The sequence below is a fragment of the Corvus cornix genome, chromosome 2, assembly GCF_000738735.6.
Source record: "Corvus cornix cornix isolate S_Up_H32 chromosome 2, ASM73873v5, whole genome shotgun sequence".
Taxonomy (NCBI): Eukaryota; Metazoa; Chordata; class Aves; order Passeriformes; family Corvidae; genus Corvus; species Corvus cornix.
Window position 1 is genome coordinate 50,450,182 of NC_046333.1, and position 23,939 is coordinate 50,474,120.

The 23,939-nt window shown below is 36.3% G+C and overlaps 1 protein-coding gene across 1 annotated transcript in view; it reads left to right on the forward strand.

Moving 5' to 3' along the window:
* Positions 1 to 22,967, forward strand: part of MEOX2 (mesenchyme homeobox 2) — a 53,965-nt gene extending 30,998 nt beyond the window's left edge. The window contains exons 2-3 of the mRNA XM_039549514.1: positions 8,959 to 9,131; positions 21,656 to 22,967. Coding sequence (XP_039405448.1) covers positions 8,959 to 9,131; positions 21,656 to 21,880 — 398 coding nt within the window. The 3' untranslated portion in view covers positions 21,881 to 22,967. The remainder of the gene's footprint in view (positions 1 to 8,958; positions 9,132 to 21,655) is intronic.
* The last annotated feature ends 972 nt before the right edge of the window (positions 22,968 to 23,939 follow it).

The window sequence follows — 23,939 nt, forward strand, 5'->3', positions numbered from 1 at the left end:
GGGGCTGTGACACTCATCAAGACTGTGAAATTGAAGGTGATTTGTGATCCTGCAGCTCTGCAAGGTGCTACATACACTTTAGAGGCCAGTCATGGGTGTTTAAAAAGGACAGGTTTTAGAAAGAGTAAAAACATTTCAAGCAGACTGAATTAAAAAAAAAAAAAAATGGAGAAAGGGCACACTAACATAGGATTAAACAGAAATATTGGATGTTAGATTTGCTCCAGACACTGCTTTTTTTCTGTCATATGTTCAACATATATAAAATTTTCACTACATCACTAAGGGGTTCAAAATAAATCTGTTTCGTGATGAATGGGGAAAAAAATTAGCTAGTGTAACACACGTGGAAGAATTACATTAAAAATACCACTGTGAAATGGCTTCCTGTTTCCTGTAGCAGCAAAATAATTCTTAGAAAGAGTTAAAGTGGAATTGTTGGTACCCATTTATATTTTCCTTTGTGTAACTGTATCCTAAAGCTTTGAAAAGATGAGTGAGTTAGGCAATATGGAGCCCTCAAGAAACGGTATTAAACTGCTGTAAAGTGTTTCAACTTTTATTGCTAAGTATGGAAAACTAAAATCCTTGATTCTTTGGCTTACGTGCAAAGTATTTATTTTTTTGTTCAGACAGGAGGTTATGCAATTGCAATAAACTTTTTTTAAAAAGCAAACTTAGAAGTCAGCAAGATTTTGACTGTAAGTTCTGCCTGTATATTTTGAAAAAATATATATGAAGGAGCCTAAGAATACTCTTCTTTATTCAACTCAAGATTTCTCCTAATCCTACACAGAGTAAACTGGTACTTATAATGAGAGCAAAACCAGCTCTCATACCCTTGTGGTTGCAAAGAGATTCTACTGAAATTCTTGAGCTTCTCCAGTTTGCTCACGGTAATTTGGGGAAGAACTTGGCCTACCCTAAGAAACTGGCCCAGATGACCCTTTTCTAGGCCATTTGCTCTAATGAAGGTACACATTTTTGCACAATGAGGTGGTCTGTTGCAAGATCTACAAGAATTACTATAGATTCTGGCTTTTACTTAATTCTAATGGAAGGTCTTGTGTATGAGGAGTGGAGGCAATAGCACTGCCTATCTGTAGCACACCAACTATGGAAGAAAGAGCTCTAGGCTATACACTTGGTGAAGTCTGTAATCAAATTACGCCTTAATTTCTGCAAACTATGGGTAATGTGAATAATGTGTAAAAAAAAATTAAAGCCTAGTTTCTTCTAGATAAAATGCAATCAGTATTAGAAGTATATTTGGAATTTCACAATGAAGAATTATTATAGTGATAGCAGAAAATTAAAATATTGACACCTTTTCATGGAGTAACTAAGTAACCATATTAAAAATGTTTTACTCACTGATTCAAAGAATTTTATCCACAAGGTCTGCATTTTCCAAGCAAAAGAATTATTACCAAGAGCTGACTGACATTTGGGAAGCAAACATGGCTAGTTTTGCATTGGAGTGTACTGCTGCTTAAAAACAAGGGTCTTTGAATGTAAAGGTGAAATCACATAAAACTAATGGCCATTTATGTAAAGAAGTTAATATATAAAAAAAGGTTTGTAAAATGTACTGCTTCACATATGTTCCCATCCTGCTGTGATTTGGATTCTAATACACTAACAGTGGCAGTCTGGCTTTACAGAGGAAAAAATAATATATCTATTTTCAAGATGTTCAAATTCTAGGTAGCACATGCAGGAAACATACTGGTATATTTTGGTATACTACTGGTGACTTTCTTAGCAGCAAATCACTGCAACATATTTTTTAGGTTCCTTAGCCACATCTCAATTTTTGCTGGCAATATCTTACGCTAGATGTGTAGCATATGTCATATAAAGTGGAGGAACCACAACTAAATTTTGCCTAAAGAGGCAAATCTCTATATACTTGTGAGAAAGCATTTCCTCAAAATGCTTACTGGCCAAAGGATTAAATCATACATAGTGAATTCTTCATCACTTAAGTATTTTAGGTTTCTTTTTTTCTTTTTTTAGATATGAATTATATATGGCTTTTTGTTAAACTTGAGTCCCAGAACACTGCCTAGTATTTTTGGCAGGACAAGAGTCTCTGACTTGCAAAGCTAAAGAGAAACATTACAACCTATCATTTTAGGAAGATAAGCGTTGTTGAGAGGTGATTGTCTAAATAAGTTCTGTGTGTCTTACACTCTTTTCTTTTCAAGCAACCACTACCCTACAGTTTTTAGTGCTTTAGATATTTCAAATACCATCTTGACAGAGAAGATCTCTTTTCCCAAGTATTTTTATACAATAATGTAGGGCCAAAAGGAATATTTTAATGCCTCCTCGGAGTTCTGATACAGCTGCTCTCCAAGGAAGAGCTTTCATCAGAATAACGATGATGATGATGACTGAGGCATGCTCTGTGTTTGGGGTGGGTTCGGTTGCTCTTCACTTTTATTCTCTTCCTCTGAGAAAGAGTCTCTGTGGGAGATGTCTAGGAGGTGAGACTCAAAAAAAGAGAAATTATATAAACTTTTACCTCAACTAGTGTTTTTTTCACTTGTTGGTCTTTGTTCTAAAAGAACATCTAAAAGATGTAGCCAGTAGAAGAAAACTAAGAACTCTGGTTCTTTGTTTGCATGGAAAATCTTTTGGTTTAATTTTATAGGTTAGCATTTACTCCGGAAGATTCACTCCTAATCACTGGGGAGACGGTCCTGGCAGGTCTCAACATCATTTAATGAAGCTCCTCTACATGAAAGCAAGTCATAAAACTCATTTGATAAAAAGGCAAAACCCAGCACATCTGTTATTCAATGCTGCATGTAAGAGATGTATTTGCAGAAGTCCAAATGGGAATTGTCAATCCCACTGGATAAAAAGTGGTATTAAAATGAGGCCTGTAAAGATATTTTCAGAGAAATCCCATGTCTCCTTTCCTATAATAAGCTGTGATTATACACACACTTTGAACAGAGAATAGTGTCTTCCACATGAAGATCTACTCACTAGGGTAATTACTCACATGAGAGAATACATATGTTGTCTTCCATATCTGCATGGTTTGAAGAAACAATGACCTGTACCTGGGATATGGTTAGAAGGTAGAAGAACAGCAGAGGTATCTTCAAGAACTTGCAGCATTAGCTGCTACAATGTTATGAATCAATGTTTCCGATACTGCAGTATAATCCCTAGACTTTTACTTTCAGAAGGCAGTAATAACAAAATGTTGGCAGCAACTGCTAGTAGGTAATGGTTTAGGACAGTATACAGTGTGTTTGAGAATACCCACAGGTTTTGCTATGCCACTTCAGTGGTTTTTTTGGGTGCAGATATGAGGCTGTTTTAAATTGTTAATTGTCACAGACTGTTAGAAAGCATTAACTCAATAAGCAAACAAAAGTTTGCTTTCATTAGACTGAAAAGAAGGATTCATGTAATTTTGATATTGTACTTGTGCTACTGTGCCATTTTGCCCATTTGCACATGCAGAGTTGTGAATTATGGAAATGATGATGTTGTTTGTTCCAATATTTAGTGAATTGCAGTTCCAGAAATACTTTTAATGACATTCTCAAAAGAGGCACTCAGACTGAATGTGTTCAGTGATTTGGAAGTATACTTTTTCACTTGGCAAAGTTTTTTAAGAACATTATTTAAATGACTGTGAAGAGAAGGAAAATTATGAAACAAAAATAGATTAATAAAGTCTGCAACATTTGGTGCAAATAAGAGTAGGTGCATCAAAGTAAACATAGATATGTAGACTTAATTTTTTTTCTTTTGTACAAAGATCATATGCAAAAGGATTTAAATTATGATCCTGCAAAGCAAAGAGCAGTGTTTTGGATACAGGGTAACTCTTCATATTAATTCTGAGCAACTTTGAATTGAAAAATTATAAAAAAAGTCATATAAAATCTTCATAATGTACCGTATTAAACGTCAAAAATGTCTGAAAGTAACTGTTTCTGGGTAAATCTTGCTCTCGCATGTAGTTTCTGGCAAAAAAATAGGAACCATATGGAGACCTTTGCACCATCCCCTTCCTACTTTTCCCTTAGTTCATATTGCTCATATCTCAAAAGAAAAAAGAAAAGAAAGCAAGCATTTTGAATTGAATCCCATATTGTGTTCTATTGATTTCTAGAAGCTTTTGTTTACATGTTAGTGATTTAAACAAATGTCAAAGATTTATATTTGAAAGAAATTTCCTTTGACACATTAAACTACTTAGAAGTAGCAAGATTTTTGCTTTTATTACTTTGTATAGATTGCTTCATTTTAAAGTACATACCTGTGTAGAAGTTGTTTTCTGCAAACACTTGATCATCATTTATAGGAAGGCATGCAATTAAGAATATTTAATTTATCCAACTTCACTATAAAGTAATAGTGAAATAAATTTAGAAATGGTTTGCTAATGGTAGGGGCTTTTCAAGGTTAAGTGTTGGAAACTGTTAGTGAAAGCTGAAAACCTGAAGATTGAACAATGGGGTGAAATTCTGATGGCATTTTGTCACAAATCCCTAGTGGTTATTGTCACTACTCACCCCCAGTATGGATGTCAGGATCTGAAAACCTTCTGTAATTGCTAGTAGAACACTAGCAATCTGATTTATTTTTGAAAATTTTTGTCTGGGGTTTTATATTACTGGTATTAACTGAAGGTTCATTTCTGTCTGCGAAATGAAGGTATGTCAACTGTTGAACTAATCTAAGAAAAAATAATAGGTGCTTCTTGCACATTTTGCCTTTGATCCTGACCCTACCTGGTTACTAGCATATCTTTGTACCATGGTTATCCCCATCAGTCTCTTTCCATGTTCTGTGATCAGTCTTTTTTTTTTCCTAGGCATGCATCATAAGTAAAACCACTAAAATTATCACTTTTCATATTCTACACACAGGAGTTTGATCCTGTGTTTGCTTGGCATATTTGATCTCTTGATGTAGAGAGAAGGAAAGAGGAACTCTGGTAGGAGAATACAAATGTTAGGATTAAGAACAAACCTTTCCTTAAAGAAAAGCAGAAGTAACTTTTGAGGGTGGGGAATTGTGTGATTAGGAATGATTTTTTTTTAAATAAATCTTGAGCTGTTATTAAACTTGGCAAAAATCTAAGTCTTTAAAGATTTGTGGAACAGCCATTTATAATTTTGAATGTCTTTTCAAATGGTACCTTCTTACATCAGTTACCAACAAGCACTTATGTCTAACAGGAGACATTAAAGATGCTGCCTGGAGTTTTTGAAAAGTGATAAAAATGGTTCTAAGAAAGAGGCATGACCTGCATCCCTCAAAGCAGTGTTTAACTGCCTACATTACTTGACATCCAAAGAACAAAGGTTTCCAAAAGAGAGACTGATAAGGTACAAATACCTGCATGTAGGCTACATCTTCTGAAACTGTGCCAGAATTTGTCTGGCAGAAGGTGGAAGACAGACAATATAGATTACTGTATTTTTCATCAAGTGGTTTGTACCATCTGTATGTATTTTATGTGTGCCTTTTGAGAGGCAAGTAGTCTAACTTAGTTCCCCCTAGGCTTTGTTCTCTGCCTCTACACCTACCACTTGGCATAAGATGTAGCCAGTAGAAGAAAACTAAGGTTCTTGGGACCTTTTTCTTGTCTTAGTTGCAACAGCTGCAAAACAGATGTAGGCTGACGTGAGTTCTGCCAGGAATCTCTTCCAAGTCTCCCACCCGTTTTCCACCAAAGAGAAGCTAGTCAGGTGATATGAACAGAGTCCTGAAGGTCAGAAAGAGATGGGAGTTCCCAATCTTGGCTTTATAGAGACTATTAAAAAAAACCAACAACCGATTAGTAAACCTAGATTCTTTCTCCTTGGAAATTAAAACAACCTGAAGTTTTAAAACTACAATTCCAAGCAGTATGACATCAATAGGACATAAAAGGCAAGCTGTACATGAACCACAGAAACACTGCAGTGAGCAGGTCAGATGACAACAAGGGTTCATAACTCTTGATCACCTAACTGGTATCCATTTAAGTCTCTTTTTAGGCATATTTTCACTATTTCAATTGCATTAAGCAAAATACCATTGTCTTGCTGGCCATATCTTTGTTGATAGAAATTTCCTGGGATTCCAGTTTCTCTGTTGCATTAACCTCAATATTGAGAGGGAGTAAGCTTTTTGTACCTGTCCCAGGTGTCTGTGTACCTCTCCAACTTCTGCTTTCAGCAGTGTTTGAATATACCATGTGGTCTTTAGTGTATCTCAACTATTATAAATCCAATCAATGATATTCTCAAAAACAAATAAAACCCTGCAACTTTTCCACTGTCTCAGTCTGCTGATGAAATCTTACTGGTGACAAAACTATGGCTGTCAGGCACTTAGAATCCAGCATAGAATTAAAGATAGTATCCAGCAATGGCAGAAATGTCTAAATAACAAATAGTCCAGAAATGCTTACATTTGCACTGGATCTGTGTGGGCTAACTTTGATAGCAGTTCTGAATCCTCTCTGTTGGCAAAGATGACAGACATACACTACTCATGCAGTTATATTTTCCTTTCCTTATTCAGTATTCCTTCCCTTCCCTTTTCAGTATCCCAAGAACCATTGGCTCTGAATGTTATGAAAAACCATTTGCTGCTGTACAGCAAAGCTGTTTTCCTCCTGGAACCATTTGCTTTCAAAAATTGCTCATGGTACAAGTCTCAGTCACTTAAAGAGATCAGTATCTTACTGGGAAACGTTTGGATGGGTACTACTGAAGTTTTCCCTTCAAATATTCACAATAGAAGTAGCTACCAAGGCTTTATAGCCTTGACCCCTCTTTCTGTTGTGTATCCAGGCTTATGTCTTCACTTCTAGTGTTTAATTTTCAATATGGTATCAGTGTCATATGTAGGTACATTAATTTTATTTAAGGTCACAACATTTAGTCTCGAAACCAGTCAGCCATGGATCTTTCTTACAACAAGTACTGACATGGAAAGACTTCTTGGCTCATGGTCTCACACAGGCATGGCATGCCCAGGACAGTTATAAAAGGACTTTAGAAATTACTTTCATGAAATTAATTTCTGTGTCATACTGCATATAAGGACTTTGCACACCCACCTGCTTTCGAATCTGTAAGAAACACACCTGGCAGTATAAAAATGGTAAGCTCAAAAGCCAAGAATAATTTGGTATTTCTCTTTAGGTATCTCTCTTCAGTGGTTCAATGGAATGGGGATATAAGGATTTAAGTATTTAAATTCAGGTGATCTACTAGTATTTGGACATTATAATAGCATGGCAGACAAGGCAATTTTAAGGAAAAAAGCAATGTGCATGTTCCTGAAACAGAAAAACATGGAGAGAAGTTAAAGTGACTGTAGTTTGCCTACTAGTATAAAGGAAGAAATGTGAATTTCTAGGTGTAAGGTGGTTTTGATATGTCAAGTTTTCTATGTCGAGTTTGGATAGTGGACCTTGGCTCCACATTACTGTCAATGGGCCTGCCATCTAATGTGGTCCTACCCTAGGAAATCCCTACTCCACTTGTGGCTGAACAGCTCCCAGATCCACTCAACAACTTTGGTGGATACCCTCATTCATACAGCCAGCAGTACACTACACATTTGAAGCAAAGTTCCGTGTCACGTCAGCAAAAGTAGAGGTTTGGTGATATGCAGCCATTAGCTCTAAAACATTTTAAATTAATGACTGTAGAATTCAGTCAAGCATCAACAGTTCTCATAAAAAAAAATGAAACAAAAAACCCACCAAAGTTTCCTTCCAAGTAACAGAGTGACTGACAAAAAGTGAAAACATTCTTATACCTTTATAAAATGTAGATTTGAAACCAGAGTCACTGGCCAGTTGGACAGGCTCAGGCATGCCAATGATTCATCTGACACAGAGTCCCAGGGAGTGATTTTTTTGTGAGCCAGTTCATTTGGATGTTGATGCAGGTTTCTATTTAAATCAGCAGCTGAAGTGTGAATTAATCTGTGACATTTTTAAGATGGTTCGTGAGGCCAGAATTTGACTAATGATACTCGTACTGATCTCCTGCTAATTTTGGATTTATAGGTGTTGTATCATACCCAAAATTACAAACGTCTGGTCTTTTTATTTTTTTTCTTCCTTCTTTTTCCTTTCCACTCTCTCTTTTTTTATTCTTACAGTTTGATCTTTCATTTATTTAAACTGACTTCACTGACAGCAACAGAATGACTGCCACTGAGTTATTGAGTTATAGTAGTTTGGGTCAGGACCAAATGTACCTGTTTCTGAGAGTAAAAGGAATCATGAGGGCAATAATGAAACTTTCAGAAAAGCTCCTCTGATTGTAGCCAAAGTATTCCTTAGGTAATGAGCTTTAGTGGTAGCAAATTTCCTATACTGATACTAGCTGTGGCAAAAAGTTCCTACCTGTACCACAGCATGAGTATGAGAAGATCCCATGGGACATGCTAACCAATTTCTTTTTGATGTGTGTTCACTTTCCTATGCTTTGACTGTTATCTTTCCCTGAAAGTGCAATTGGACTAAACCTTAAAGTGTATGCTGTAAAACAGCTTTGGCTTAAGATATTAGTGAAATGATAGGAGAGAGAGATTCTTGAAATATTACTCATTACACACTAATCAAATGATACATATCCTGTACTGGTTGGATGCACTGAGAGTTGCCAGCTGTGGGAAGGAATTGAAGCTTTGCAGAAATTCTTCAGAGAATTGTTGGAAAATAAAACACTGCAAGGTTTTAAGCTAAAGTTTGATGTGTGTGAATGGAAGCAGCAGCTCAAGTCTGCCAGAATTACTTCTGCTTTCCTGATTTACAGTGAAGGATCAATAGGAATGAAAGAAAGGGTGTGTTTCAGAGACAGCAAGAAAGTTTGAAGAATGTAGCTTTAGCTTCTTGTTGTCATTGGCCTTGTTTCCTATTTAGCTGTACACTTGTCATTACATCCATTTTTGCTTTTTATTTTTTTTCAGATTCCCAAGAAGGAAACTACAAGACAGAGGTCAACAGTAAACCCAGGAAGGAAAGGACAGCTTTCACCAAGGAGCAAATCAGAGAGCTAGAAGCAGAATTTGCTCATCATAACTATTTGACCAGGCTGAGACGATATGAGATAGCAGTAAACCTTGACCTCACTGAAAGACAGGTACTGATGAAAAATAATGGACTTTAAATTCCTGACCAATACGTACCAGTGGTTAGTAGCTCCTGACATAGAGCTCCTGTTTATAATACTAATATTTATGTTTATATGTCAGATTGAATGTTTTTAGCAACATTATATACCTTTATTATCTCTCTGCTGTGCAAGTAATTTATACCTTTATATGTAACACAGATTGATTTCATCCATTAGGCAGAGATGGAAGATAAAAGCACAAGTCATAGATCTGTTAGATGAGTGCATGTCTTTTCTAAACTGTCCAAACTGATGTCGTTGAAGACACCGTATGTACAAGTAGTTGGTTTGTCTGCATGCAACAAATATGAGCATCTTGGTTCAGTCTATTAAGTATATCCAATGGCCATTAATCCAGAGTTTCTGAACATCCTGTTTCCAGATGGCAGCAAAATGGGAACGCCAGCAAAACTGGGATACAGGCATTTTAAACCCCTTTATCTTACCCTGCTCTGTGAAAGCAGAGGAGATGATGGAATTTCTTATCACTGTTGTTGGTTTCCTGTTCACCAAACCCTGGTCCAGGAAACACTTCTTCATGTGCTTAAGTTTCATCATGCATGTCGTCACATTGATTTCTAATGGAAATATCCATGTTACACATGTATTGAAGTGTTTCAGGGTCTCATCTCTATACACTAAATAGGTAGTGAAGTGACATTTCAAATAATAATTACATCAACATACACATTTTGAAAATGTGTTTCAGTAAAGAAGTTTAGAATACTGGCCTCAAGTACACAAAATCTGATGAAATGTTTCCTACAGTTTTATTACTAAAATGGAAAGCTTTTTGCCTACTGATAGACAATCATTCTTTTTTCAGGAATCAATATGAGATTGAGGGATTGCTTTCATGCAATCAATAAGATGAGGATATAGTCAAAAGTAGGTATCAACATAGCATAATGATTTGTGAAATTTACATAGAAGCAGATATGCAATTTTCTTGAGTTTCTTTAACACCTGCCATAAGTAGACATATCAGCAAAAATCCAGCCTTTTCTAAAAAAAAAAAGAAAGCATGTTTACTCAAAAAAGCAAATGCAACAGCTTTTTTCTTTGAAAGCTTCTAGAGAATGGCTGTACCTTTGAACTTGTCAAGAAAAACACAGCAATTTCTTGTTTGATTTGACCACATCGCCAGGTTCCACTGGGGTAATTTTCAGTCACTTAAATACAGTTGTTATGTTTGTGAATCCCACCATTCTGTATCAAAAAATGGATAAAATTTTGCCTTTTTTCATTTCCACGGCCTATTCTATCTAGATTCACACCTAATTTTGACAGTTAAGGGGAGAAGGAATGAATTCTTGTCTTGGTGACAAAGGTAGAGTCGACATGAAACTGAACAATGATAAATAAATTTTAAAAAATATTTTCTGGCCAATTTGACAGGAATCAGTCAGCTGAATATATCTCCATATTTATAACGGTGAATTTGGCCTAGAATTTAACTGTTCTCCCCAATAAATTCTATATTATTTTCTTCAAAGATCAGGTCGAGTAGTACAACTAAATGAAGAGACAGTTCACCATCCTGAAGGAAACAGTTAATCTAAAAGCATTTAGCATACTGAAAAGAGACAGATAAATATCGAATATTGTCTCTGGAGGAGAAAAGGCAGCCCAGCTACATAAGTGCAGAGAATTCATTTAAGTCATGGCAGTACTTGCTGTTTTCCAGCTGTCACAAAACATCAGTTTTAAGCATTCTGCTGATTATTGTGATCATTTCTATAGGATTGTCATTAGTCTATTTAATTATGCAATCTAATCCTTTCTGCTTCCCCAGATTATCCCGGAGTGACAACTGAGCTCCCAGAGATTACTCCCTTCCTTCCTTCCTTCCTTCCTTCCTGCCTGCCTTCCTGCCTTCCTTCCTGCCTTCCTGTTTGACACCATCTTAGAAAAGGAAAGCATTACGATTTTTAGTTTGATAGAATCCAGTTCTGTATCTTGCCACAGTAAAATGGTCTAAAAAAAAGGAGAAGAAGAAACAAAAAAAAGCATAAAAACTGCATTGTTAATCAAAAAATGAAAATTGAGAGGAAATTCTGGACATATTTTTCAGTTGCTGAATCACACTAAGCCAAGTAATGTTGTAAACTAGAAATGTCTCTTTTAAATCAAATATACTGCTTCGATAGAAAAATGGTGTAAATAGCATAGATCTGGGTGTGGGTTTCCATGGTATATGGCAGACTTCAGAAGCTGAATGCCATAAATCAAAAGACTTGGCTCTTCTTGCATACTTGTTTTACATTAGTATTCCTCCAGTGACTTAAAAATGTACTTCAGGGTGAGCGTGGTGTGACATTAATATTTCTTTTCTCTCCAGTTAAGAGAAGGTATTCTCCTTCAGGACCTGTCTTTCTGTCATTACCAAAATGAATCATTACTCTTGAGTGAGATACCAGCACTTATTTTCATTCTTACTAGCGTTACTACTATTTTTTTTACTATCTGTCCCAACAGAGGAGATCATATTTGATACCTACATTTAACAGGTGCAAAAAAAAATCTAAAATATATTGATGGAATTATCCATGCCCAGCCCCCCGCCCCCCTTTCCTGTGAGGTAGCATTTTTAGAAAATTGCTGTTTGTAGAACCATTTTTCTTTAGTATTTTTCCCCAAAGCTGCATTGCGAAAAATGCAATAGTTGATAGTTCCTTTGAAAGTAGAAGTAGTTCCTTTGTTTGAAATAAGTGAACACACAAGTGATAGCTTTGGATCTCATCACATGCTGTAGACCTCTTGGTGTTGGAAGATTTCTTGATTGCTCATGAAACACTGAATTTGCACACAGAGAACTGAAACTTACTTGAGACAGTACAATGACAAAAAAGTAGCAGTGGCTGTTGGGTGAACTAATGTATCTGCTCAGAAAATAGAGAAGTTGAGAAAATTGAGAGCAGACCTAACCTCTGATGGAATTATTTGTTTAGCATTATTTTTTTCACTAGGATTTTAAAAAAATGAAAAATGTATTATTCAGAGACAGAAGAACAACAAAATAATCTGGGGAAAGTATCGTTAGGTCATCCTAAAGCTATGACTTTCATTTTTTTCCCAAGATGTGAGATAAATCACGGAGCCTATTATCTTAAGAAATCTCTATCTTCCTCTTGATTATAGTGATAATTTCTACCATACGCCACAGATTAAAAGAGGCTCTGACCAACTAACACTTCATAATTACCTTTCTGGCATTTAAACAAGCTGTAGAAAAAACATATGTCTTACCATATTTAAAAAGCTATATAAGGGTATTAAAGTTCTCTGCAGTCATCAAAGTAAGGCTCCATTTGAAATAACTTACGAGATCAGCTCAAACATAAATGACTCATGGAAGGCCATTTCACAAAAATAATAATGAAAAAAAAACCCCTAACAACATATGGCTCAGGAGAAGGAAGTAATCCTATCACTCCCTAAAAAGGAAACCTGTGTTACAAGACAGGAGGATGAAATGAAATAAGTGCCTCAATTGCCTAGATATTAAGGGTGCACTTTGAGAGCATTATAAGCACATCTGGTGGTAGGATGGCTCTATTATGGTATTGTAAGAATTCCAGAAATATAGGTACATACAATTCCTGCTCCCTCTCCTATAGAGTGCACTCACAATCCCAGCTCAGGCAGCAGTTAATAATTTTCAGCTGGCAGCCTCTATCATATTTTGAAGAGCTAGTTAGACTAAAAACTATCTGAGCTCCCTAGATATTTGTAACCTTGACAAGTGCATTCTTGGCTTTTTTTTGTACCTCCAGATAAACTTGGAGAAGGTTCCATGCAGACTTTTTAATATCTCACTGTGGGATGAGGGGAGGAAGCAGCTGCAGTGGCGTATCAGAGGAGTGGCAAAATGGACATTTTTATGGAGTTGATCCTGCCAAATATAGAAAGAGTAGGAGATCTTTCCATCTCGCAAGATCTTTTTGCATGGAGCTAATCAAAAGAGTAATGTTGCAGTTCTTCAGGCTAGCTAAGGTTACCGGAATAAACAGTTCAAATATGTAATGCTTCTGCTTGCCAACATAAACAGAAGATCCCACCTAGTCAGATTAAATTCTGCTGATGGCAACTAGAAAGTTTATTTCTTCTCAACTTTAACTTCCAATATCTGCCTAGAAACTATCAACCATTTATAAAAGGCCTAAAGCCATTGATTTTGCATAAGCAAAGGACAAAATTATGCCCAAATGAGGAATGATTTTGCATCAGCGTTGGACTTCCATGCGTGTGGTACCAACATGGAATGAGTCACCAAGAAAGAAGCTTTGTGGTGCCTTTTTCTGCCTGAGATAGAAGCAAGAAGCACTATTATTTAAATTATACTTTGGTATAGTACCATAACCAACACCGTAGCACTGCATTGTTAAGACCATGCAAATACTACATGAAGTTTACCATTAGAAAATTTTTCTCCAGACCTGGTTACCTCAAAGCTTCATCACAAGTGACATAATTAAAATACTTCTCAGCACTAAAAAGTTCCAGGGAGGCTAATCACTGCATTTTTTAGACTTCAGTAGTAAGATAAGAATGGCTTCACTTGGTCACCCAGGCAAGAAAACAGGGAGTTCAATATTCCTCCATCATGTGTTTGCTCTGCACAGCCTTTGGAAGTGCAAATGTCTGTTCATGCATCACATGGCATAACTAGTTTTCTACTTTAGGAAGCTAGTCTTCTGAGGTTAGGTGGTGAAATATTTTCAAACAAAAATCAAACAAAATCAAACGGTATTGATAGGACAGGCTTGACCATATCTGTCTGATTTGTCATGCTGTCACATCTTCTCTGAAAGGCAGCTGCTCATTCCACACACTTCCATGTGTTAAGCACTCTCTATGCACACAATAATAATGAGGCTGTGTGGTTTGAAATCCTTTAGATTTTTTGTTTATTTAAAGTAACACTCTTAATAAAATCAAACTTTGATATTTGTCTTGAACATTATAAGTACCAGCAGTAAGATTTATCGTGCTACCTCTGTTCTTTCTCAGGAAAGAATGCAGCTAGAACACTTAGTTATAACTTGTGCATAATTTTGATTTCTCCAATAATTCTTTTAAAAAAATCACATGGCAAAAATTCAATCAGCATATTTAATTTGCAGTATTGATTGAGTTCAAACAAGCAATTAATATGCAAAGATCCAAGTGCCTCAAGCTGTTAGTTGTGAATGGACCCTACACCTGCAGAGAAACCCTGTGAGGTGCTGGGTGGGGAGAAACCTCTGCCTGTGCCAAGAAGCATATGTGATATAGACAGAAATATTAGCAGCTCACACAGCTGCTTTTACAAAGTGTGTGAGGCTCTGCCATTACCTATGCCTGCTCTTTCTTAGGCTCAAGTTGAGAAAGATGTGGCTTCTCTGTCACCTGTTTAGGGAAAGAGGAGCTTTTAAAATTTGTCACTTTAAGAAATAGAATAAATCAGTGGAGAACAAATGATTTTGGAGAGCTAAAAATGAACATGTAGAATAAAGGAGATATTTTTTATGCAGGCCATTGAGAAAAGTTGAATCTCTTTCTGGTTTCACAGGTTTCTACTCCTCAAGGGACTTGTCTTTCTTCATAATAAACTACTAGCAGAAAGAGAAGCATCTAAATACTTATCCAAAATCCAGTCTTGGCTACCTACCATCTTTTAACTTTCACATTCAGTTGATCTGTGCAAAATGGGTGCAGAGTGATGCACATTACAATTTTGTTATCATGAAGTGAAATACTCCACATGTGAGTAATTCATGGAGGTAAATGCCTACACAAAGAAGAGAAAAGTTTAGCTAAAGGTCATCTTCCCCACAAATTAGTTTTCCACCATTTGTTTATTTTGTAGATTTGGAATTACACAATCATAGAATCATGGAATTGTTTGGGTTAAAGGACCTTAAAGATCATCTAGTTCCAGCTACCCTGCCATGGGCAGGGAACAGTTCACTACACCAAGTTGCTCAGATCCTCATCCATTCTGATCTCGAACACTTGCAGGGATGGAGAGTTCACAACCTCTCTGGGCAACCTCACCCTCACAGTAAAGAATTTCTTCCTAACATCTAATTTAAACCTACTTTCCTTTATCTTAAGACCATTCCCCCTTTTCCAATCACTACATGCCCTTATCAAAAGTCCCTCTCTTTCCTTGTAAGCCCCTTTTAGGTACTATACATATGTGAAGAAATGGATGAAAGTAGACTCTAAAAAAGATGTATTACAGGAGAATAAGATAGACAGAGGTTTAGAAGCAGCCCCACAGATTGCCTTTCTTTGCCTTTAACTAAAAAAAGAAAGACTAATTTAAGAAAAAACCAACTTCCTTAGACTACGTAAAACAAGTCAGTAGGAGGAAGAAACCTGAGACAGTGTGCCTCTTTCTGCCTAAGATATGTTAACGGCAAAAATCTACTTTGGAGAGGTTTTGATTCAGACAGATTAACTGTTTGATCATGAAATCAGTTTTGAAGACCATTGGTGGAGAAGGTGACTGTCCTTTGGATGGAGTAGAGGGAGGTAAACTGAGTGGTCTCAAAGATTTCTAAAACTGCAATGAAGTACTGCTATCACTGCTGTGCTCTGAAATATAATGTCTATTCCATCCCTGTCTAAATGTGGGAGGTAGAAAAGAGAATGTATCACCTAAGCAGTACCAAAATCTCAACTGACTTTTATGTAATGATAAACCAGAACCCACTCCTACACCTTCCTGGGTGCCAAAAGCTCCAGCTGTCCTTTGTGCACCTGCCAAAACCTCCCCTTTTTCTCAACAGCTGCTGCAAAGTACTTGTACACATTCAGTGCAAAGTTCTGTAATGAAACACGGGGCAGATCATTTTAAATAAGTGAGCAGGTGACTTCAGTAATTTTAATCAGGAGGTTCTGGTACCACTCATTAATTTCCAAAGAGAAGACAATTTCCTTAAAGTGATAGATTTTGGAAATATTTTATAATTACTAAGAAGACATTTAATACTAAGATTTATTTTAACTAGTTTTAATCTCTAAAATTGAAATTTTTATGAGAATTTCTTTGGAATAGAAAATGGAAATCCTTGAAGTAATATTCTATGAATACATATTTATTTGTAGGAAACTTTCTGGTTGTACATTTCTATTTGCTTTTATAATTTTCTGAATAAACTATCATGAAAATACTATCTCTACATATGCAAAGAAGGTAAGCTTCAGCTGTATAACACCAGGGATTTCTGTAAAGCTCAGGAGTTTGACTTTCCTTAAAACTTGGCAGCATAAGTGTACTATCTAAAAATAACAGGAATGTTTTCAAGGCCAAAGAAAGTTGAGAAGTAAACCTCATTTTTTTTTCTAATTTCAAAGGCTCAGGGTTATTTTTTGTTATTCACAAGTTTGTCTGTATTAGAGGAAAGTAAATTGACAGATTGAAAAATAATAAAAGCAAAAGGAAATGGACAGCAGCTGACCAGGGCAGAATGCTTTAAAGGCTTGATGCTTTGGACTTCTTGACATATCATTTAGGTATATTGAAACATGGCATTTAGGATACTGACTGCAAAGACTCTTGCTTAGAAATATGGATCTGTTAAAGCAAAAGAACAGTTACAACTGGCACAGCACTCTTGTTTCTAATTTTTAAGGTTCTCTAGATATCAGGCCTCAAATTTTAATCTTGTTTGGGACTCATGCCACTAAAATAGAATAGAAAATGGAATAGAAAACCTGATTTTAGGAATCTTTCATTTCCAGAAAATAGCTTTTATAAAGTATTTTTTCTTAAAAGAAAAAAGGGTGCAGATAGTGCAACTAAGGTAGTTTGAATTCAGTCTTTAATTTTTCAGTCGATTATTCTTAAAGTTAACGTGATTGAAAGGCTCTGCTGAAGAAGGAGCATTAAATCAGAAGTTTAGGAACTGTTTGCATTTTGAATCAAAAGGATGTCTGGATGTCCACATTGGGAAGTTGTATTAAAGACACACATGCAACACAGCACATCATGTGGCCCTTAAGACTACTAAGGACCTATATTATTTTGTCAATCTAGACACTAGCAATGCCAACTTCCTTGTTTTGACTCCCCTCCTATGATTCCTACAGGTAGACCTTAAAATAAATTGGTCACAGCAAAAACATTTATCTCGTACGTCAGGAGATACGCGATGAGAAATAATTTACTCGTATCATAAGCAACAGTCTAATCATCAGATGTGGAGATGCAGATGCTAAACAACTTGTTGACTAAGGGAAAGGAAACAGGGCTTTCGTGCCAGTAAGCAGATGTGCTCAATAGACTGGCTCATAAGTGCTGATTTAGAAACAGCTGTTAATGCTACCATCATCTTTAATATAGCTCATTTCCCGCCACTTCCTTTGTTTTCTGTGCGTACATATGCTTGCTCTGTACAGTCAAGTTGTGCTAGTCAAAGGGTGGAGAAGAGGGAGTGCATCTCAACAAACAGTAGGCAATCGGGACCTGATTCTGGGAGGTGGTGACCACGCTCAGGTCCTGCTGGAGCTAACTCAGACTTGAAAAATAGCATTAAATGGTTTGTAAATCTTATTAAGTTTGTCACAGTAGATCTTTAAACTACTTTAAAAAGATATAATTTTTTGCAAAAGTTGTAAATGACACCACCAGTTCTTTCGCTGGAAGAAATTTCAGGAGTTTTTCAAATTCACTTCAGTAAGGAATTTTTCTCTCTCCTTTATTTTTATTTTAATTTTTCTTAATTTTTCTTTCAGTCATTCAGTCACTTTCTGTCACTCTTGACCTTTCCCTCTCTATTCTATTCTATTCTATTCTATTCTATTCTATTCTATTCTATTTGTTTTATTTTCTATCTTCTTTCTTTGTCCTCTCTCCTTTATGTTTCGCTGGGTGTTTTGTTTTGATTCATATTTTATGCAAGACCTGTGAGATTTAAGTGAGTTGTGTGTTTAAAAAGCATGTTATTCCATGAACCAAGATAAACTGATGCTCTGAATTACTTCACACAAAGTTTGCCTCACTTCCTTTCCATCTAAAATATCAATGGATCACATATCAGTAACAATTATACCCTCTATAACTGGCTCTTCAGCTCCAAAGGAAGTTCAGAATTCCAATATCTAAATTTGATCTCTAGAGGAAATAACAAGTGAAGTACCTGTCTCATATTATCAGCACATGAGCATTAAAGTCTTCATTTAGAGTCTATTGAACTGTACGAAAAAACTCCCATTGACATTAGTGTACTTTGGATCAGGTCAAAAGTGGACTTCAATACTTCATAATGCAGGACATAAAGAAACATGTATTAAAATATATCTAATGTATTCCCTCATATAAGAGCCCTGCTGTACATTAACACAGCAAATGACAGCAAAATAAACTCACAATATTTTCAATGATAAACTTCATTATAAATGATTTCCAGCTTTTGAAAATAATCTTTTACATACCAAATAAGGAAATTGCTTATTTTATATTTTCTAAATAAATCAGATGCTGTTTATTTAAAGTAATGAAAAAAAAAGCCCCTTTTTTTCCTTTTTAACATAGTTACCATTTTCTCTTTATGGGAAGGCTATATGCCCTTCAGCAGTATATTTCCTCCCACGAGGTTGTTGGGGTTACTCTCTTCATTCTACACTCAAGAGAGTGCATGCAAAGGTAGCTGGAGTCATTTCAGCCCAACTTTGCCCAGTGCCATGTTTCCCATACAATGGGTCATGTGCAGACATAGTGTTGCATGCTGGATCCTCCGAGGAATACGTAAATGTATCTTGTGCTTATTCTTGAAAACGGAAGTCATCATCCCTTAATTGATTTATATCAACTAATATGCAGATGTTGACCTCTACTAATTCCATGGTGGAGGCACTTTAAGGCTCTTATGAGCTGATCTGAGGGTTGGTGATCCGAGTGAAGAAGTACTCCCCAGCCTGGATTCAGCTACTCATTACCTGGAAGCTGGTGTTAATCTTTTGGGTTTAATGCTCAGGAAGACAGACTCCTCTCAACTCCACTGTTGTGAAGTGGCCTGAATTCTAACAAGCAGAATCAAAATGTATTGTCATAAAAAATGAAAAGCAGAATAATTTATTAAATTACAGCAGAAAACAGTCAAAAAAAGTCAGCTCAGCAAATGTGAGAATTAGCTTTGTGAGAGAACAGAAATGAGCACCTGTAACCGAAGCCAGGCAGTAATCATCATGCTCACTCCTGTCCCATCCAGGACAGTTTCAGACTGGCCATAGGAGTATTAGCTTCAGTTTCTCAAGTATCCACAAAAGAACTGGCTGCATCCAGAAGGCTGTTTGCCTGGATGTCTCCTGTTCCAGTAAGTTAAAGCAGGTTGCATCCAGGCTGTGCACTGAAACTTTTACTTGAAATGTGTCATTGTCATTTTTCTTGAAACCATGTTTAGTATATATTATTACTTTGTTTTAGGCTTTCAGTGCTGTGAATTATTCTGTGAATGTTCAAGGACATAAAAATATCCAGAGAATTGCTTGGACGTCTTAGCAATTACTCCAATCCTGTAATTTCTTCTTACCAAAGAAAATTCTCTCGGCCCTTATTTCATAAGAAGTGTGATAATATCCTGGGATAATGGGTCCAATCCAAAGTGTATTATTTTTGATGTTTAGAGTATGACTGCAGTTGCATCTACTGCACTATCTGGCACAAATAGAGCAGTGCCTTTTGCAAGGGAAACTTCACTGTTTAAAAAAAAACCCACCAAAACTAAACAAAATAACATTATCACTTCTCCCAGAAAGCTGCCAATGCTGTACCCTTTTGAAGACACTGTTTCCAAGGACATTTCTGATACCAGTCCTGAGTATGATAATTTCCAACATCACAGCAGCCAGTCATAAATATCTTCCCTTTTACACTTATTTCACTTTGCAACCTAGGTTTCTTTGACTCTGATGAGTTGACCGGAGGAAAGGATGTGCTGTGCTTTAAGGCTCTTAACTAACCTGGAATCATTTTGCTCTGTTCCCAAGTGATTTGCTTTAACAGCTCACTTTGGCTTTAGCAGGAATATAGAGTATTAAAAAAATAAATAACCTCTCTTTCTTCCTATATACCTACATAAAGATAATGACATTATCTATCAGTTCAATTGTAGTAAAATTTTAATGTAAAATTCAAAGCGATAGTAAAGGTTAAAAACGGTGATGTTTCCTGGATGTGTAAGACAGATTCAGCAAAACAGCATTTTTGTGGCTCTATTACTCATGTTGTACAATATTTCCTGCTGTGCCTGTTGCTTGCTGATTCTTTTAAAACTCTGAAACACATTCTGCTAAACACAGCAGAGGATATACCAACATTGCAAGCTTTCTTGCTTTTTTTTCCAAGTTAAATGTTGCAGGCATTGTTTATTTTTCTGCGGAACCTTCATCTGAAGAGCTGCATACACGCACACGAGATTTTTCAGCAACATTAACTCTACATGAATCAAACCGAACAATATTCTATTCATACTGTTTTCAGTGACATTACTTTAAGCTGATCTGAAATCAGCCTTTAATCTGGTCTAATATATTTGACAGCTGCTATGCACATCATTTTTTTCTTTTCTTTTGGCTATTGTGGTTTGCAGTGCAAATAATTTAGGTTTACTTCTCCCTCATATATTTCCATACAGAGAAGGGGAGGAGGGGAAATGAGTTTCAGCTGGAGAAAACCTTGGGGTTTAACGTGACTTAAACACAGATACACTTTCAGTCTTCCATATTATGATTTTGTTTTTCATTCTTACCTGAAATTATTTGTCAATTTTGACTCAAATTTATAAATGCCTTGCCTTCTGACTTTGGGGGTATTTTTTTCTCTGAAAAATTTGACGAGGGTCTAAGGCTATGGCAGAATAAAGGATCAGTTAACTAGAATAATTTGAATACATTTGTGAAATAGACAGGGAAGTCTTAAGTTCTGAAGTTAAGAAATGCTCTTTCAGATACTTCAGCAATAATAAAAAAAGCACCTTTAAATTGCTGCACCTGAAACTCATCACCAGTTTACAGAAACAAAGCAGAAAGCAATGGCAACTTTTCATGCAAGTTCCTTTCCAGAGTAACTACCCTCCTATGAAGGTTTCTCTGTTACTCACAGTGTATGTTCTTTTGCACAGTCCCCTGACAGGAAACATTTTGCCTTTGTTTCTCTCCCTGACAAATGGCATTAATATGTTTTTCGAGAGTATGTGAACTTTTTAATGTTTTCTAAAGGGCTCTGAGATGGTCCTATGGAGCTGTCTGCAGCAGATAGCCCAGCTGTCTTCTTAGAGTAACCCCTTTTCCTCCCTTGCAGTCATTATCCCCAGTGTTCACATCCTATCCAAAACTGAATTGCCTGATCTTCAGGGAAAGCTTGCTAAGCTCTTTACCATCCAGACAGAAAGGCACATTAGAAAAATACAATCCCCAAGTGCTGTGCTACAGCTAGAAAGTTCATTTTTACCTTCAGTGACCCCATCTTTCTTTCCTTGTTTTGTTTTTCTTGTGTGAAGGTAAAAGTTTGGTTCCAGAACAGACGGATGAAGTGGAAGCGTGTAAAAGGGGGCCAGCAAGGGGCAGCAGCCCGGGAGAAGGAACTGGTGAATGTGAAAAAGGGCACGCTGCTCCCCTCTGAGCTCTCTGGCATCGGCGCCGCTGGGCTCCAGCACACGGGGGACTCACTAGCCAACGACGACAGCCACGACAGCGACCACAGCTCTGAGCATGCACACTTATGATACACAGAGAGTGTCCCAGCTCCGTTCTCAGGAAAGATGCTTTGCTGGCAAGCCTTACACAGGCATCGTTTACTTATGCAAGTGACTCTGGCTGTGATCTTTAAAGTTGTTATGGAAAATTCAGGCTTATTGTGTCTGCTTTTCTCGATTCTTAGATGGTTTACAGTAAGTGCCATGTCTTAAAGGTGCCTCAAGAGTGGAGAAGTGGAAGACAAACTTACTTTGAACATTCCAGATTTGTTTGTCGTGTTTATGACAGTGGGCAGGTATTTTTGCTTAAGCTTGCACTGAAAATTACATTGCTCTCAAAAGACATTATATTCTGAAAACCACAGTGCCACAAAATCACTATCTAGTGGATAAGAAATGTATTTTAACTCTGTATATATTTACCTTACAGCATTTTCCTGTCTTCACTAATTTTTAGCAATGCATTCATATTAGCTGATGGCAATAGTCACTCATGACAATAAATGGCTTTTTGTCTCTATATCTTTGTTTTGTTTTTCCAAAGACATACAATACATGCAGATACTTTTGTTCAAGTAGAGAACAATACAATAGTGTCTGCTAGGACACATCCTTGTATGACAGACAAAACAAACGTTATGTTGCATTTACTATCAACTGCTGCTAATAGGGTATTATTAAATTTACCTAGCTCCTCAATTCTTCCTATCTTATAACTGCAAAAAGTGATTTTTACAATCATAAGGATAGTCCAGTAACCTGCCAAAAATGTCATCTTCCACTCATGCTCAGTGGAAACTTTCCAAAGGATTATTCATTTCTACTTTGTCATAATTGAGTACATTGATAAATACTGACACTCTGCAGAAATGTTGTTGCTTCATGTTCAGTTTAAAAAGCCAGCAGATAAACTGAAAGTTATTATCAACTGCTTATGTTGGTAGAAATCAAAATATGATGGTAACTCTATATTGTGCCCCTTGTGTAAGATCAAGACACATTTTCTGTTATAAGCTTTTGTGTACATACAGGCAAATACCAAACCCCAAAATTTAATGCAAACTATTGATTGTACTTTGTAAAGAAATATGTTTAATAAATAATCCTTTTTAAATAATTCTGGTCTCTACAATGATTTCATAGGATTCAAAAAGTGATTTTTGCCTAAGGAGCTCTGTTTCTTTTTGTGTCTTTTGGAACTTCGTCTGGGGACAACACAAACCTGTTTCCAAATTTAGGCTTTTAATCTTGGATAAACCTTCTACCTTAATCCATTTGGGAAACTCTTTCTTTTAGCAGGAAAAATTTAACTAGCAGCTAATGATGTCTTCAGCCAAAACCAACAAGATTGTGTTCAACCATTTTTCCAGATTTAGAGCAAATGTAAAGGGTTATTTTGTTGAAGCTTGTTGACTTGGATGAAAGGGAGTAAATATAAGGAATGGATGCATACTTATATTAATCATGCCTTTGTTCAATAAAGTTGTTCAGCACAAAAAACCTCAAAGTATCTCCCCAAAAATTCAGAGATTAATTGGACTGGGTAGTGTGGTAGAAGGAGATGAGTGAAAAAAAGAGGGAGCAAGAAACATGCATACCCTAGCAAATGCTTGTGAGCATTCACTGAAACTCTGCTATGTGGAGCAGTAGAGTATCATAAAACTTAAATGCAATCAAGAAATCTGTGTCTATTTTCCAAATACTTTTCACTGTAAGTTTGATCTTTCTTGCACATTAATTGTTGTCATGACCATTCTAGTTTAAAATATCCAAGCAATGGGTAATTAATTTCTTAAAAGACTTCAGAGGATTTTATTGATTCCAGCAGTTAAGGAATTCCAGCATTTTTTTCTCAGTTCTTTTTCAGATGCCTTTGTCATACAAAAGTGCTCCGAACAGGAAGGGGATAAGAGAAGTAAGCTAACTATTGTGAATACTTGATATTTTTGATTTTATGTCTGGATGGGAAAGGCTTTTTGGGATTATCAAAACAGAAAAAAATTATAGTGATTCAGACTAAAGCTTTTTATTCTTGACTATTTTTTTCCCACTCTTAAATGAAATATAGCTACATTTCAAAATGAAAAAT